The sequence below is a fragment of the Camelus ferus genome, chromosome 10 (genome assembly GCF_009834535.1).
Source record: "Camelus ferus isolate YT-003-E chromosome 10, BCGSAC_Cfer_1.0, whole genome shotgun sequence".
Lineage (NCBI taxonomy): Eukaryota > Metazoa > Chordata > Mammalia > Artiodactyla > Camelidae > Camelus > Camelus ferus.
The window spans coordinates 7,412,012-7,424,185 of NC_045705.1; the positions used below are offsets into that span (position 1 = coordinate 7,412,012).

The 12,174-nt window shown below is 45.9% G+C and overlaps 1 protein-coding gene across 2 annotated transcripts in view; it reads left to right on the top strand.

Annotated features, from left to right (window-relative positions):
• MAML2 (mastermind like transcriptional coactivator 2) overlaps positions 1-12,174 on the top strand; it is a 342,622-nt gene that overhangs the window by 230,693 nt on the left and 99,755 nt on the right. For both annotated transcript variants that reach the window (XM_014560729.2, XM_032488286.1), the window contains exon 2: positions 1,786-3,285. In XM_014560729.2, coding sequence (XP_014416215.2) covers positions 1,786-3,285 — 1,500 coding nt within the window. The remainder of the gene's footprint in view (positions 1-1,785; positions 3,286-12,174) is intronic.

Sequence of the window (12,174 nt, forward strand, 5' to 3'; positions counted from 1 at the left end):
ATTTATGGGCTGTCTATTCTAAAGATCAGTGGATGAAAGTTTTCTGTTTCTTACTAACTTACTGGTGTGACTGTATGGTCCTTAAGGCTTTCTCTATAATGTCTAATGTTAATAGAACAGTCTAATCACTGAGCCAACCAATGAAGTGCTTTAATATTTTGCTGTTCCTGTTGCTGTTCACAGAGGCACTCCTCTTTGAGAATGTAGTAAGTCATATTTTTTTTACAGTTTATACAACTTGAGTTTATAAATTTGTTGAGTTCTTACTTCAATAAGCCCTGTGTTGAACTTTCATATCTCATTTCTTTCTATGAATTAAGTGCTGTTGTCCCCATTTTCCAGATAAGGAAATTGAGGCTCAGATAAGTAAAGTGCCAGCATCACTTAACACTCAGAGACAGAATTGGAATTTGAGCTCAGCTTAGCTGGCTCCAGAGCCTGAATTTTTTTTAATTTTTTTTTTTATTGAAATATAGTCAGTTTACAATGTTGTGTCAGTTTCTGGTGAACAGCATAATGTTTCAGTCATACATATACATACATATATTCCTTTTCATATTCTTCTTCATTATAGGTTACTACAAGATACTGAAATAGTTCCCTGTGCTGTACAGAAGAAACTTGTTTATCTGTTTTATATATAGTGGTTAGGATCTGCACATCTCAAACTCCCAATTTATCCCTTCCAACCTGCTTTCCTCTCTGGTAACCACAAGTTTGTTTTCTGTGTCTGTGAGTCTGTTTCTGTTTTGTAAATAAGTTCATTTGTCTCTTTTCTTTCTTTTTTTAGATTCCACATATATGTGATATCATATGGTATTTTTCTTTCTCTTTGTGGCTTTCTTCACTTAGAATGACAGTCTCCAGGTCCATCCATTTTGCTGCAAATGGAATTATTTTCATTTTTGTGGCTGAGTTGTATTCCATTGTATAAATATACCACGGCTTCTTTATCCAGTCATCCATTGATGGGCATGTAGGTTGCGCCCATGTTTTGGCTGTTGGAAACAGTGCAGAGCCTGAATTCTTAACCACCTTGTGATACTGCCTTTCTACACCTTGATTTTGGTTAAGAGATTTAGAGACAGGTCATGTAAAAAATGAATATCCCGGAAAATCTCTGCTTAGAGTGTCAACGATAATCTCACCGTGGCTTCTGTGCACCCACCCCATGTTGCTACACAGGCTTGACTGTAGAGTCACAGAATCATAGGAAGAAAAATAAGTAAACAACAGAGAAGCTATCTCCTTGGACATATAAACTATTCCAATTACTTATATAGAGGAGAATAGCGCTGAAGGGGTTGGATCTGTGAGAAAAGAAACTGGAAAGTGCCTCAGCCTTAGACTCTTCAGTGTTTCCCATCTTTGTCAACACCGTGCTCATTCCAGTGGCCGGTGGCCGTAAGGGTTGTGTGTGCATGCGTGTGGGACAGTCTGGTCTGCTCCAGAAAACACCACCACTTTGGTGATTGATCGTAGGTATTATCGGTAACTCCTGATAACGTATGATGGAGTCTTCATCCATTGACCAAAGTACCAATCGTGGGAACCACTATGACCTCTCACCCTTAATGGACCTGCCCCTCCAGAAACACTTTGTTCTGTTTGTGTTACTGTAAGTTTCATTATATTCCAGACAATGCTTCATTTGTACCTTTTTCGTTTTGAATTCATCCTGTGTGTAAATGGAAGAAACATTCTAATATCTTGCCTCTTTTGACCAAACGTATATCTGGGTTAAGAGCTCACGTTTTGCTTTTTGCTTTCCCCTCTGTCTTTCAGCTCCAGGGTTCCTTGAAAAGAAAACAGGTCGTCAGCCTGTCTCCTGCCAACAGCAAGAGGCCCAATGGCTTTGTCGACAGCTCATTCCTTGATATCAAAAGAATCCGTGTCGGGGAAAACCTCGCTGCAGGACAAGGAGGCCTTCAAGTAAATAATGGACAAAGTCAGATGATGGCAGGGACCTTGCCCATGAGCCAAGCCCCGCTGAGGAAGCCTGCCACGCTGCCACCGCACGCACCCTCTCCTGGAAACGGTCTGTTCAGCATGGCCTTGAAGGAGGTGAAGAAGGAACCGGGGGAGACGCTCTCTTGCAGTAAGCACATGGACGGCCAGATGGCCCAGGAGAATATGTTTTCTAACAACAGGTACGGGGACGATTCTGGAGAGCAGCTGATGGACCCTGAGCTGCAGGAGCTGTTCAATGAGCTGACCAACATCTCCGTGCCTCCCATGAGTGACCTGGAGCTGGAGAACATGATCAATGCCACCATTAAGCAGGACGACCCATTTAACCTGGACCTGGGTCAGCAGAGCCAGAGGAGCACGCCCAGGCCGTCCTTGTCCGTGGAGAAGGCAGTGATCAAAAGCGAATACTCGCCTGGCCTGACCCAGGGCCCCTCGGGCTCTCCTCAGTTGAGGCCCTCATCGGCGGGTCCCGCGTTCTCCATGGCCGCCTCGGCCCTCTCCACCTCCTCCCCCATCCCCTCGGTCCCTCAGAGCCAGGCTCAGCCGCAGACAGCCGCAGGGGCCAGCCGGGCCTTGCCGAGCTGGCAGGAGGTGTCCCACGCCCAACAGCTCAAACAGATTGCCGCCAATCGGCAGCAGCATGTCCGGATGCAGCAGCAGCAGCAGCAGTCGAGCAACTGGCCGGCCCTGCCCTCGTCCGCCGGGCCGTCCCCGGGTCCCTTCGGGCAGGAGAAAATCCCCAGCCCTTCTTTCGGCCAGCAGCCATTCAGCCCGCAGAGCTCCCCGCTTCCGGGGGTAGCGGGCGGCGGCGGCCAGCCCAAGGTCATGGCTAACTACATGTACAAGGCCAGCGCGTCGGCCCAGGGAGGGCCGCTGGACGTGCTCCTGCAGCCCAAGCCTCAGGATCTCAGTCGGAGCTTCATGAGCAGCCCGCACACGGCGCTGGAGCCCCGGCATGGCAACACCAAGCCGCTGTTTCATTTTAACTCAGATCAAGCCAGCCAGCCGATGCCTTCGGTTTTGCCTTCCCAGAGCAAGCCTTCCCTCCTGCACTACACCCAGCCGCAGCCGCAGCCGCAGCCGCCGCCGAGCTCCATCCCGGCTCAGCCGCAGCCGCAGCCGCAGCCGCAGCCGCCGAGCTCCATCCCGGCTCAGCCGCCGCCGCCGCCGCCGCCGCCGCAGCCCGCCCAGCCTCTCCCGAGCCAGCCTTTGCTGAGGTCCCCCTTGCCGCTTCAGCAAAAGATCCTGCTTCAGAAAATGCAGAATCAGCCCCTCGCAGGGCTGGGGTATCAAGTCTCCCAACAACACCGCCAGGTAAGTGCCGGGCTCCTGCACACACAGCACCCGCAGACCACGTAGCTTGGTCGTGATGCTGTGGTTACTGTTCGTTTGTGTCAGGACAGAATCAGGACCACAAAGACAGCGGTGGTCCTGACGGGTTCCCCTGGAGACCTCAGGACGCCTGGTTCACCTGAGGCATCCGAAGGCAAGGGCTGGTATTTCCCGGTAGAGCGTAACTGTCCTCAGGATCCGGAGTGACCAAAGGCTCTTGCTTATGGCGGATGTGGCCTTCTAATCCACGCCTCTAGTGACATGTGGGGTTGTCGACGATATTCTGATATGCCCAGGCCCAGTGTTGACTCATTCAGTCAACAAACCAGGCATTAGGTCGGCATGCATGTTTTGAGTACTTACCGCCTGCATGATGTTGTGACTATGCTGAGCATTGAAATAAGGCCAGACATGGTATTAAGAGTATTTAATGACTAGTCTCTACACACACCAACCAACCGAAATGTCGGAGTGCCCAACCCATCATAATAGATCCTGCTGTGACTCCATGCTGGTGCATGAGGGTTGCCTGTCCACCTTGAATAAGATGTGTTCTCTGTCTGCGAGTACAGTCTGGAGGGGGAGACAGGCTTTCAAAACTATCATTCTGATGCTGAGTGGAAAGGATAATGATACGGAGTACCAAGGCTGGGTGTGTACTGAGCAAGGGGAAATGAGGGAAGGCTTCTGGAGAAAGTAATGCCTGAATTAAGTGTTAAAGGGTGAAACCATCATGACTACAAACAGAAAAACAAAATCTGTGGTTACCATATATCCTGTGGTTAACAGAAAGCAGAGGTTTTATCCTGCCCGAAACAGTAATTGTAGGAAGAGATAGTTCTCTGTCTCCAGAGCACATACTAGTGAGTAAGCACTGATCCCTAGGGAACTTGAAAAGAAAAATTCTTCCTGGAATAAGTGAAGAAAGGAAGCAAGGAAGGAAGGAAGGAAAGGAGGGGAGGAAGGAGGGAGGGAGGTTGAATATTGCTTTGTGAATGTAATCTGATGGGTCTGTGTTAGGGTCCAAGGGCAAAGATGGTATGTTACATGTCAAACCAATACATCAGGGCAGTGCGGCAGCACACAGCCTCATTGCAGTCACATCCCTAGAGTCGTTTTCATGGCTACTGCCCAGAAAAGAGCACATAAGCACCACACACTGTGGCCAAGCAAACCTTTGCCCTAGACGGATGCCAGGAGAAAGCTAGACTCACCAGGATTCAAGAGCTGTGCACCAGGTAAAACTGGCGGCTCTTATCCACTTAAGAAGTGTGTGTGTGTGTGTGTTTGTTTGTTTTAAATCATAAATTACGAAGAATGGGCTTGGAGTAAAGTCATTGTATGTGTTCTACAAAGTTCCGTTTTTAACATAAGTCAGGATCATTTAAACACAAACAGGATTGTGGAACTGCTTTCTGATGTTACATGTAGCCATGTTGATGTGGCTAAATCCTGACACTCATTAGCTGTGTGACCGCAAGCAAATCAGTGAGCCTCTCCAGGCCTCGGTCTCCTCACCTGTAGATGAGGGTGATAATATATACCCTAGGATTTTTTTGAGAATGAAATGATATATTTCTCAGATCAGAATCTAGCATAAAGTTGGCTGTTATTGTGATTATCATGGGAAGAGCCATATATGGTACCAGGATATTTTTTTAGCAGGCGTTACTTTTATGTAGGAGACCTATTGGAATAAGTCTCAAATTTTAACAGTATTAGAGGAATAAAAGAAAAGGATCCTTAATTCTGTCCAGCAGTGTGGTGAGTGGGTAGTGATTTACCTTTCTTGGGCCCAGACTTCTGCCCATAAATGTGGAAATAATAAATAATGAGATACTAATAAGTTAGCATTTGTTGACTGTTTACTCTCAAACTGGCATGACTTCTGTCTCCCTTACGTGCGGTATCTCAATTTACGCATATAAAGGAATTACCACTATTCTCATCCTATAGATGAGGCAGTTGAGGCACAGAGAAGTTCAGTAATTTTTCCAAAGTCACACAGAGAATAGACACTGAGCTGGGATTCTGATGGTTGAATCTGAAGGTTGTGCTTTCGGCCACTAAGCAATACAGCTCACAAGTAGGATTGGTTGGGAACTGGATGACTATTTGTCGATCATTATGAAATTTTCAAAAGGAATTTTTCGTATCATGTCGATCCATATTTACATAATCTATGTAGCAGATTAAGTTTCTTTTGGAGGGGGACACATAGAGACAGTCAAATCTCAAGTTACCTTCAGGGCCTTAAAGAAAAGAATCAACAAATATCTGTGTGACCCTTGACCTTCCTGAGGGTGAACACTGTGAAACTAACCAAAATAAACTATTTACAAAAGGAAATACATCTTTTGGTGCCCCCGTCAGCCCTTCTTTGGGAGCCTTCCTGCCACCTCCAGCATCCCTTGTCTTGTTTTCAGCTCTACTGTTTGTATTAACAACTGTGCACCGTACTTCCCACCTCAGTCCCCATACCAGCTTCTAGGACCCAAGCACACCAATGGGTGCTAAAGGCCAAATCAACAAACATCTCCCAGTGCCTTAGATAATTGTTTACTTTTCCCAGTGCATATGACACTTACGACTGCACGATAATTTTCATCTCTCCAAGAAGGCCCTTCAAAAGTGGTAGAAATGGTGGTCACATTTCAAGCTAAAGGCCGCTTCAGTACAGGCAGACAGTAGTTAGCCATTCAAAGCTTTATCCCAACCTTGTAGATTGAACCATATTGTCCCTTCCAGCTCAACAGTTCTATGATGTGTGACTCTGAAGTGTCCTGTGTCTGAGTTGTGAGCGAGTGTACCAGAGCTCTGTAGTCAGCTCAGTGTTGCTCTCTTGGAAGCAATCACCTTTGGAAGGGTTGGACCCATTGGAATCACGGTGCTGTTGTTCAACACAGTTACGGAGTTTTTCTCTGGGGACTGTCTTCCGTGCTTTCAGCACACTGTGTGGATTATTACCAATGCTGTAATATTCATCCTGTCTGCATTATTTTTGAAAACAGTCAAGCTGAGTAATGTTGCTTTTGGGTCAAAAAACAAAGAATAACTATGTGACAGAACTGTATTTCCAGCTTGGTTAGTGAACTTTCTCTGTAGGAAGTAAAGAAAATTAATGAGTTGCTTCTTGATAATTTCAAGAAACAATTTTCATTTGGATGTTTGTACATATGTCTAGGTTTTTCTATTCTTATTGTCTCATCCAGTATGTTGCTAAGTATTCTCAACTGGGAGGGAGTAGTTTGAACTCTGCCATTCATAGTAGATGGTACACATGTGTGTTCTCATTTCAAATTGGCCAAATCTCTGGTATTCATCACTAAAGCCGTAAAGAAGGGAGGGATTGGAAATGAAGCAGTTCTTAAGTTTATCAGCCAAAGCATCCTGAATGAAAATAGTAGTCATGATTTTTTTTTTTTAAATCTGCTTGTCATCCTCCCCCTGTGTCAAACATAGGAAGATTTACTATAGGATATGCTGCCTGGGACATTCCAGTCTTGGAAATGGCGGACACCTTGGCTTTCGGCTACAAAATGGTAGATTGAGTTTGTTGATCGGGTGTTTATAATTTAGCCAGTAGACTGTACAAAGATAGCCTTGTCTTCATCTTTCAGAACTCTGAACCCACACAGGTCTGCATGCTCAGGCAGAGGCAGAAATTGGGGGATTCGTATGTCCATCTCCCTTTATCGGGTGCCCACCCACCTCTAGTCTCCTGATGCAAATGGCACCTGAGACAGGGTCGCAATCGAATCGTTGGAGACAACTTTATTGTTCCATGCCTGGAGTGGTTTTAAGTAATCCCTTCTCCAGAGACTGGGAGAACAAATGGCATTTAGTGTTTCACAAAATGTCTTCAGCAACTCTGTCTTGCTAATGTTTGGAGTTTGGCAAATGAAAGTACCTCCTGGCTATAATTTTCTTCTTTTTCCGATTTGAAGGTTATGGGAGAGGGCAGGAGAAGGCTGTAACGCAGGCAGTTCTGATTTATCTTCGAGTCACTGAACACTTGTTTAAGGTGTGACAGAATTATTGGTTGACCAGGGCCCATGAGAGTTCAATCCAAAGCACTAACCTCTTGAACCAGAAAGTGGTCTTTTTCAGAGCTATATAATCAGACACTTTAAAGTGTGAATTTTTTGCTTCTAACATTAGGTCCATGAAACTCAAGTGGATTCTATATTTGGTTTAGAATTCTCCCATCTCTAAAAGTTCTTGAGAGGGAAGGCAGCCAGCGAATGGATGGTTTGTTATGACCAAAACATAAATTTGTACATTTCCTCCTTAGTTTAAAGCCAAGCTCCTCAGTCACATATTAGGAACCTCACCCCACTCCCTCTACCTTGCCAAGTCTACCCGTCAGTACTCTGTATATCAGCCCTTGGCATAAATCAGGCTAGTCTCCTGATGTCCCCCCCCCCCCACCTCCTTCTTTAAGTTACTCTTGTGTATATCTGATCTTAAAGATGAGCACTCAGAAAGGTGTCTCCCATTTGGCCTAGCTGAGGGTGGGGGAGTGAGGCATCGCTGCAGCTCTCATATACTGACCGCCCTTCTAAATCCTTACAATTGCCCAGTGAAAGTGCCAGAGAAGGAGTCGAACCTTCGATTGACTGGGATTGCCTTTTCTGATGGGAAATCAGTTATGAATTCAGAGTTCTGCAACGATGTAACATATAAAGCCCCCCTTGGCTGGCTAGAGGTGGGCTAAAACGGCAGACATTTAGGCTAGTGGTAGAGTTTGGTTTTCGGGGCTAGGATCGGATATGAGGAAATCAGGAGCCTGAGAGGCCAGAGACAAAACCAAACCAAAATCCTAAAACACCTGGGAAAGAAAATCAGTTCGTATACTCAGAACCCAGGAGTGCGTCTAAAAGACAGTTTAGAAAAAACAGAAACCCTCTGATTTCATAAATGATGTGAAATCTAGAGTGAAGTTAGGATAGAGACCCAGGAGATGCTGGGTGGTCAATGAGAATGACCCTTGACCGTTGGGTGAGTTACACGGTGACTTACCTCAGCTGGGTTTTGCTGGCAAAAGGGAGAAGGGCTGGTATAGATACACCACGGTTGTCCATGGCAGGTCAGAAGCATTATTTTCACATTTTCATTTTATCTTTGGTACTTCATCATTTATCTTTAAGTTTACAGGGGAAACAAAAATTTGTTTTTAATACACCGTGAAACTAGCACTAAGGCCAGGATCCAGAGTGAATTTCCAGGCACATATGTTAACATAATTTGTAACGAAGACTCTTGACTATAAAAATTAACAGTAGAGGTTTTGCTTGTGTTTTGTGAGGGTCTGTTGGCTTGTTCATTTTAACCTTAGGAGCAACTCTGTGCCATATATGAATAACCCACATGGTAGATATTATCAATCCTTCTTTAGTAGATGAGGATACTGAAGATTTGAGAAGTTAAATAACTTGCTCAGAGTGACAGTCAGTAACTAGTCTGATTGTAAAGCCCAGTCAGTACTCATAACTACTCTGCTGTTTAAGTTAAGGAAATTGGTGGTGGTGGTTTGGGTTGTGCTAACAGGACCTTTTTTTGTGATACCTGTTTGAAGTGTCACTGTTGTCTACAGCCCCAGTTTTTTCCTGCCTCAGGCAAAATTTAAGCCAGTTCTGATGCAGTTGCCTTATCTAAAAGCACAGGTCTCCACGTCTCCTGGTCTGCCCAACCTGTAGTCAGGAATGAAAGATTCCTGGCTAAACTGAGCACGGCTCCAGTCTTAACTCTAGCAACACCTTTTATTCATTCATTTAGAAATATTTGTTGAGTGCCTGCTCTGTGCCAGACACAGTTCTGGATACTAATACTACCACTGAGAACAAAGATGATGGTGTGATGCAGTCAGGGGAAAAATAAAATTTTTAAAGTTTTGAAAAATCAAACAACGAGAGAGTGCTTTCAAATGGAGCTATTTCCATCACATTGCAGGCTTGTTCTAGCTTCTGTGGCTTGGCTGGTTTGCTGCTGGCCTTCCTGGTACCTCTGATCCCTGATAAAAATGGAGAAAACCCAAGGGAGTGGTGTGTTTTAAAAGCAAAAATCCAAAGGCTTTGTTAGATTTTTTTTTTAAGTGATAAAGAAAATTCATTCACTCTCTTTTTCTTTAACGTGATCCATCAAGATTTAAGAACCCGTTCAGGGTCACTGTTAGTTTCATAGTAGGGTGAAACCTACAATTGTTACATTCATTCATTCATATGATGAAAATGTATTGACTACCCTCAGTGTGCTCATTGAAGGAATTGAAGACTGAAAGATTAAGTGGCCCAAAGAACCCTCTTCGCACCCATCTAAAAGATCAGGGAGGCATGGTACCTCCCCTCCATGATCTTTTGGTCAGAAGGAGACAGCTGTTCCCAATAGTATTGGACTCCCATTGGGAAAACATACTACACTGTCCCACTGTCCTGATCCTTAAATCCGCTTTATGCAGTAACTGAGCCCAAATCATGGGCTTTTCCCGTGGGCCTTTCCCCTAAATCTTCAAGTTCAACTCTGAACGTGGTTTTTTAACTTCCTACAGCGTGGAACTCTATTTGGCTGCATGTTCCACTTTTAGGGTCTGTTTCATTTTGTCGTCCTAGTAGGCAGAGTAGGCAGTAGCTCAGATCACAATAGAGTGAATCGGTGTAAAGCAACAGTTAACTCCTGGATCCCTCAACAAAGAAACAAACACAGTAACAGGAAGAACATGTTAGCCTTGGAATCACAATTCAGAGGGTTTAAATCCACAGTTAGGGGAACGGCTTCTATTATTCTCATTCCAAGGTCTTTGTCCATGTGCACATCTATCAATAAGAGCCGTGCATTTAAAGCATTAGTGGGTAATTTAGCCTGTTGAATACCAGGTTTCCAACCAGGGAAGAAAAGGGGTGTGAGGTTAAGAAATAGATTTGATCCTGGAGATGGAAATGCAAGAGGGTTAATGGAAAATCTGACAGATATTTAACTGTAATGTGCATTAATGTAAGAGATTCCAACAATCCCCTTTGCACCCATTCTAATTAGTTTTGCCTTTTCTAATCAGATGTCAGTGTTATCAGTTCGGTAGAGGGTGGGGGGGTGGAGTTTTTTGGTGAAATCAAAAGGAAGCAAAAGCCCGTTTAACCAGCGCACTGATCAGTAAACGTTCACATTAGCGGTTAATTAAAGCCAGGCACAAAGGCTTGAGATTTAGAAGGTGTTTACCGTGAGAAGTTCTAGGTTTGAAACAAAAGACCGCACAAATATTCAGACTTCTGGGATCAGAGAGGTGTAATGTGAATGAATCATCTTACTCTTTTATATTGTGTTTTAAACGAGGAAGACCAGACTTACACACACACACACACACACACACACAACCTTGGCGGCTCTCTGGATACTCATTAGAGAACTCTGGAAGAATGTTTGTGTTTTAAGCAATGAATCTAAACAATCAGGTAGCACCTTATTCTTCAAGCAATAAATTGAGTAGCAGAACGAGCGGGGCCGGTGATGCCTTTCCCGCACATCCTGCAAAATCCAGTTTCAAGGTCCCCGCGGATGAAAGAATCGGGGATGGGTGACCTGTTTCCCTTTCTTTCTACTGCTGATTCCCTCCACCCTGAATCACTGGCATTTTCCACAGTTTGCTTTTCCCAGGAGCTTAAGTTCGGCTCCACCTTTAGGAAACATGAATTTCATGAGCAGGGACTTTTCTGGCCCTCCGTCCGTCCCGGTGGCCACACGTCTGCGTGGGTGAGCACAGGGGTGTGTGGGCCTCATGTTCTGGCCTTTGGCTCACATTTCTCCTTCGTGGCTCTGGGTGTTTGTCCCCCACACTCTCCCCTGGCTGTATACCCTCTTCTCTGGTACCCTTTTCCCACTGACCGATTTTGCACTGGCCTCTTTTCCCCGGACCCCTTTGAGACCTGTTCTAGGGCAGGCTTGGAAAGGGGGGGCCGAGGATGTTGCGACACTGGAGGTGTTATTGGCAACCAGGGTGAGGAGACTTTATTCCTGGAATAGGATGTGTGTTGGGGAGAGCCATGAGGCAGCGAGCTGGCAGGCCGGCTCTGTCCCGCCAGCCTCTGGCACAGGTGGATGGAATCGGAGTGGACATACCCATGGGCAAAAGCTTGTCCCTTCTTGCGTCAAGTGCTCGCGGGCTGGCCCGCCTCCGTCCCGGCTTGCCAGCCTGCAGTTGGGGTGAGCATTCTAAACGAGGGATTCAACCATGTCTGTCACCTGCCTCAGCCCCTTAAACGTCTTTGTTTTCTCAGAACAAAATCCAACTTCTTGTGTGGCTTTGCAAGCCCTGTGTCACCTGGCTTCTGCCAAACAGTCCAGATTTATTGGTTTCTATTGCCCGCTTTCTCCTTCCCGGACCCCCACCCATTCACCCGTCGCTGCCCCTCCAACTCCTGTACACCGTGCCCTCCAGCTCCCGGCACCCTAAGTGCCTTCCAAGTCCTGACAAGTACCATGCGTTCGCCCTCAGGTCTTCAAATTTGCCATTCCTTTCTTCTGGAACATTCTCTGGCTCTACTCTGCCTGGCTGACCGAACCCTAGGCCTTCTCGGGTCTCAGCTAAACCATTTCGTCCAGAAGGTTCCCCTGGCCCCCCAACCTGGCTTAGCTCCCATGCTGTGCCCTCTGCTGGTTCCCTCCACCTCCTCTCTTTTCACCGGTTATCACCCCTCCTGTATCATTGGGCTGCTGTGTCTTCCTCAGCTGAACTGCAGGCGGCTTGAAGGCAGGGACTGTGTCCATTATCCACACTGTTAGACGCCATTTCCAGACGTGTCTACTCTGCGGTAGGCACCTACAGCCTGTGTGCCGAGCCAGTGAACAAACGAATCGTACCACTGACCCGTCATCCCTTCT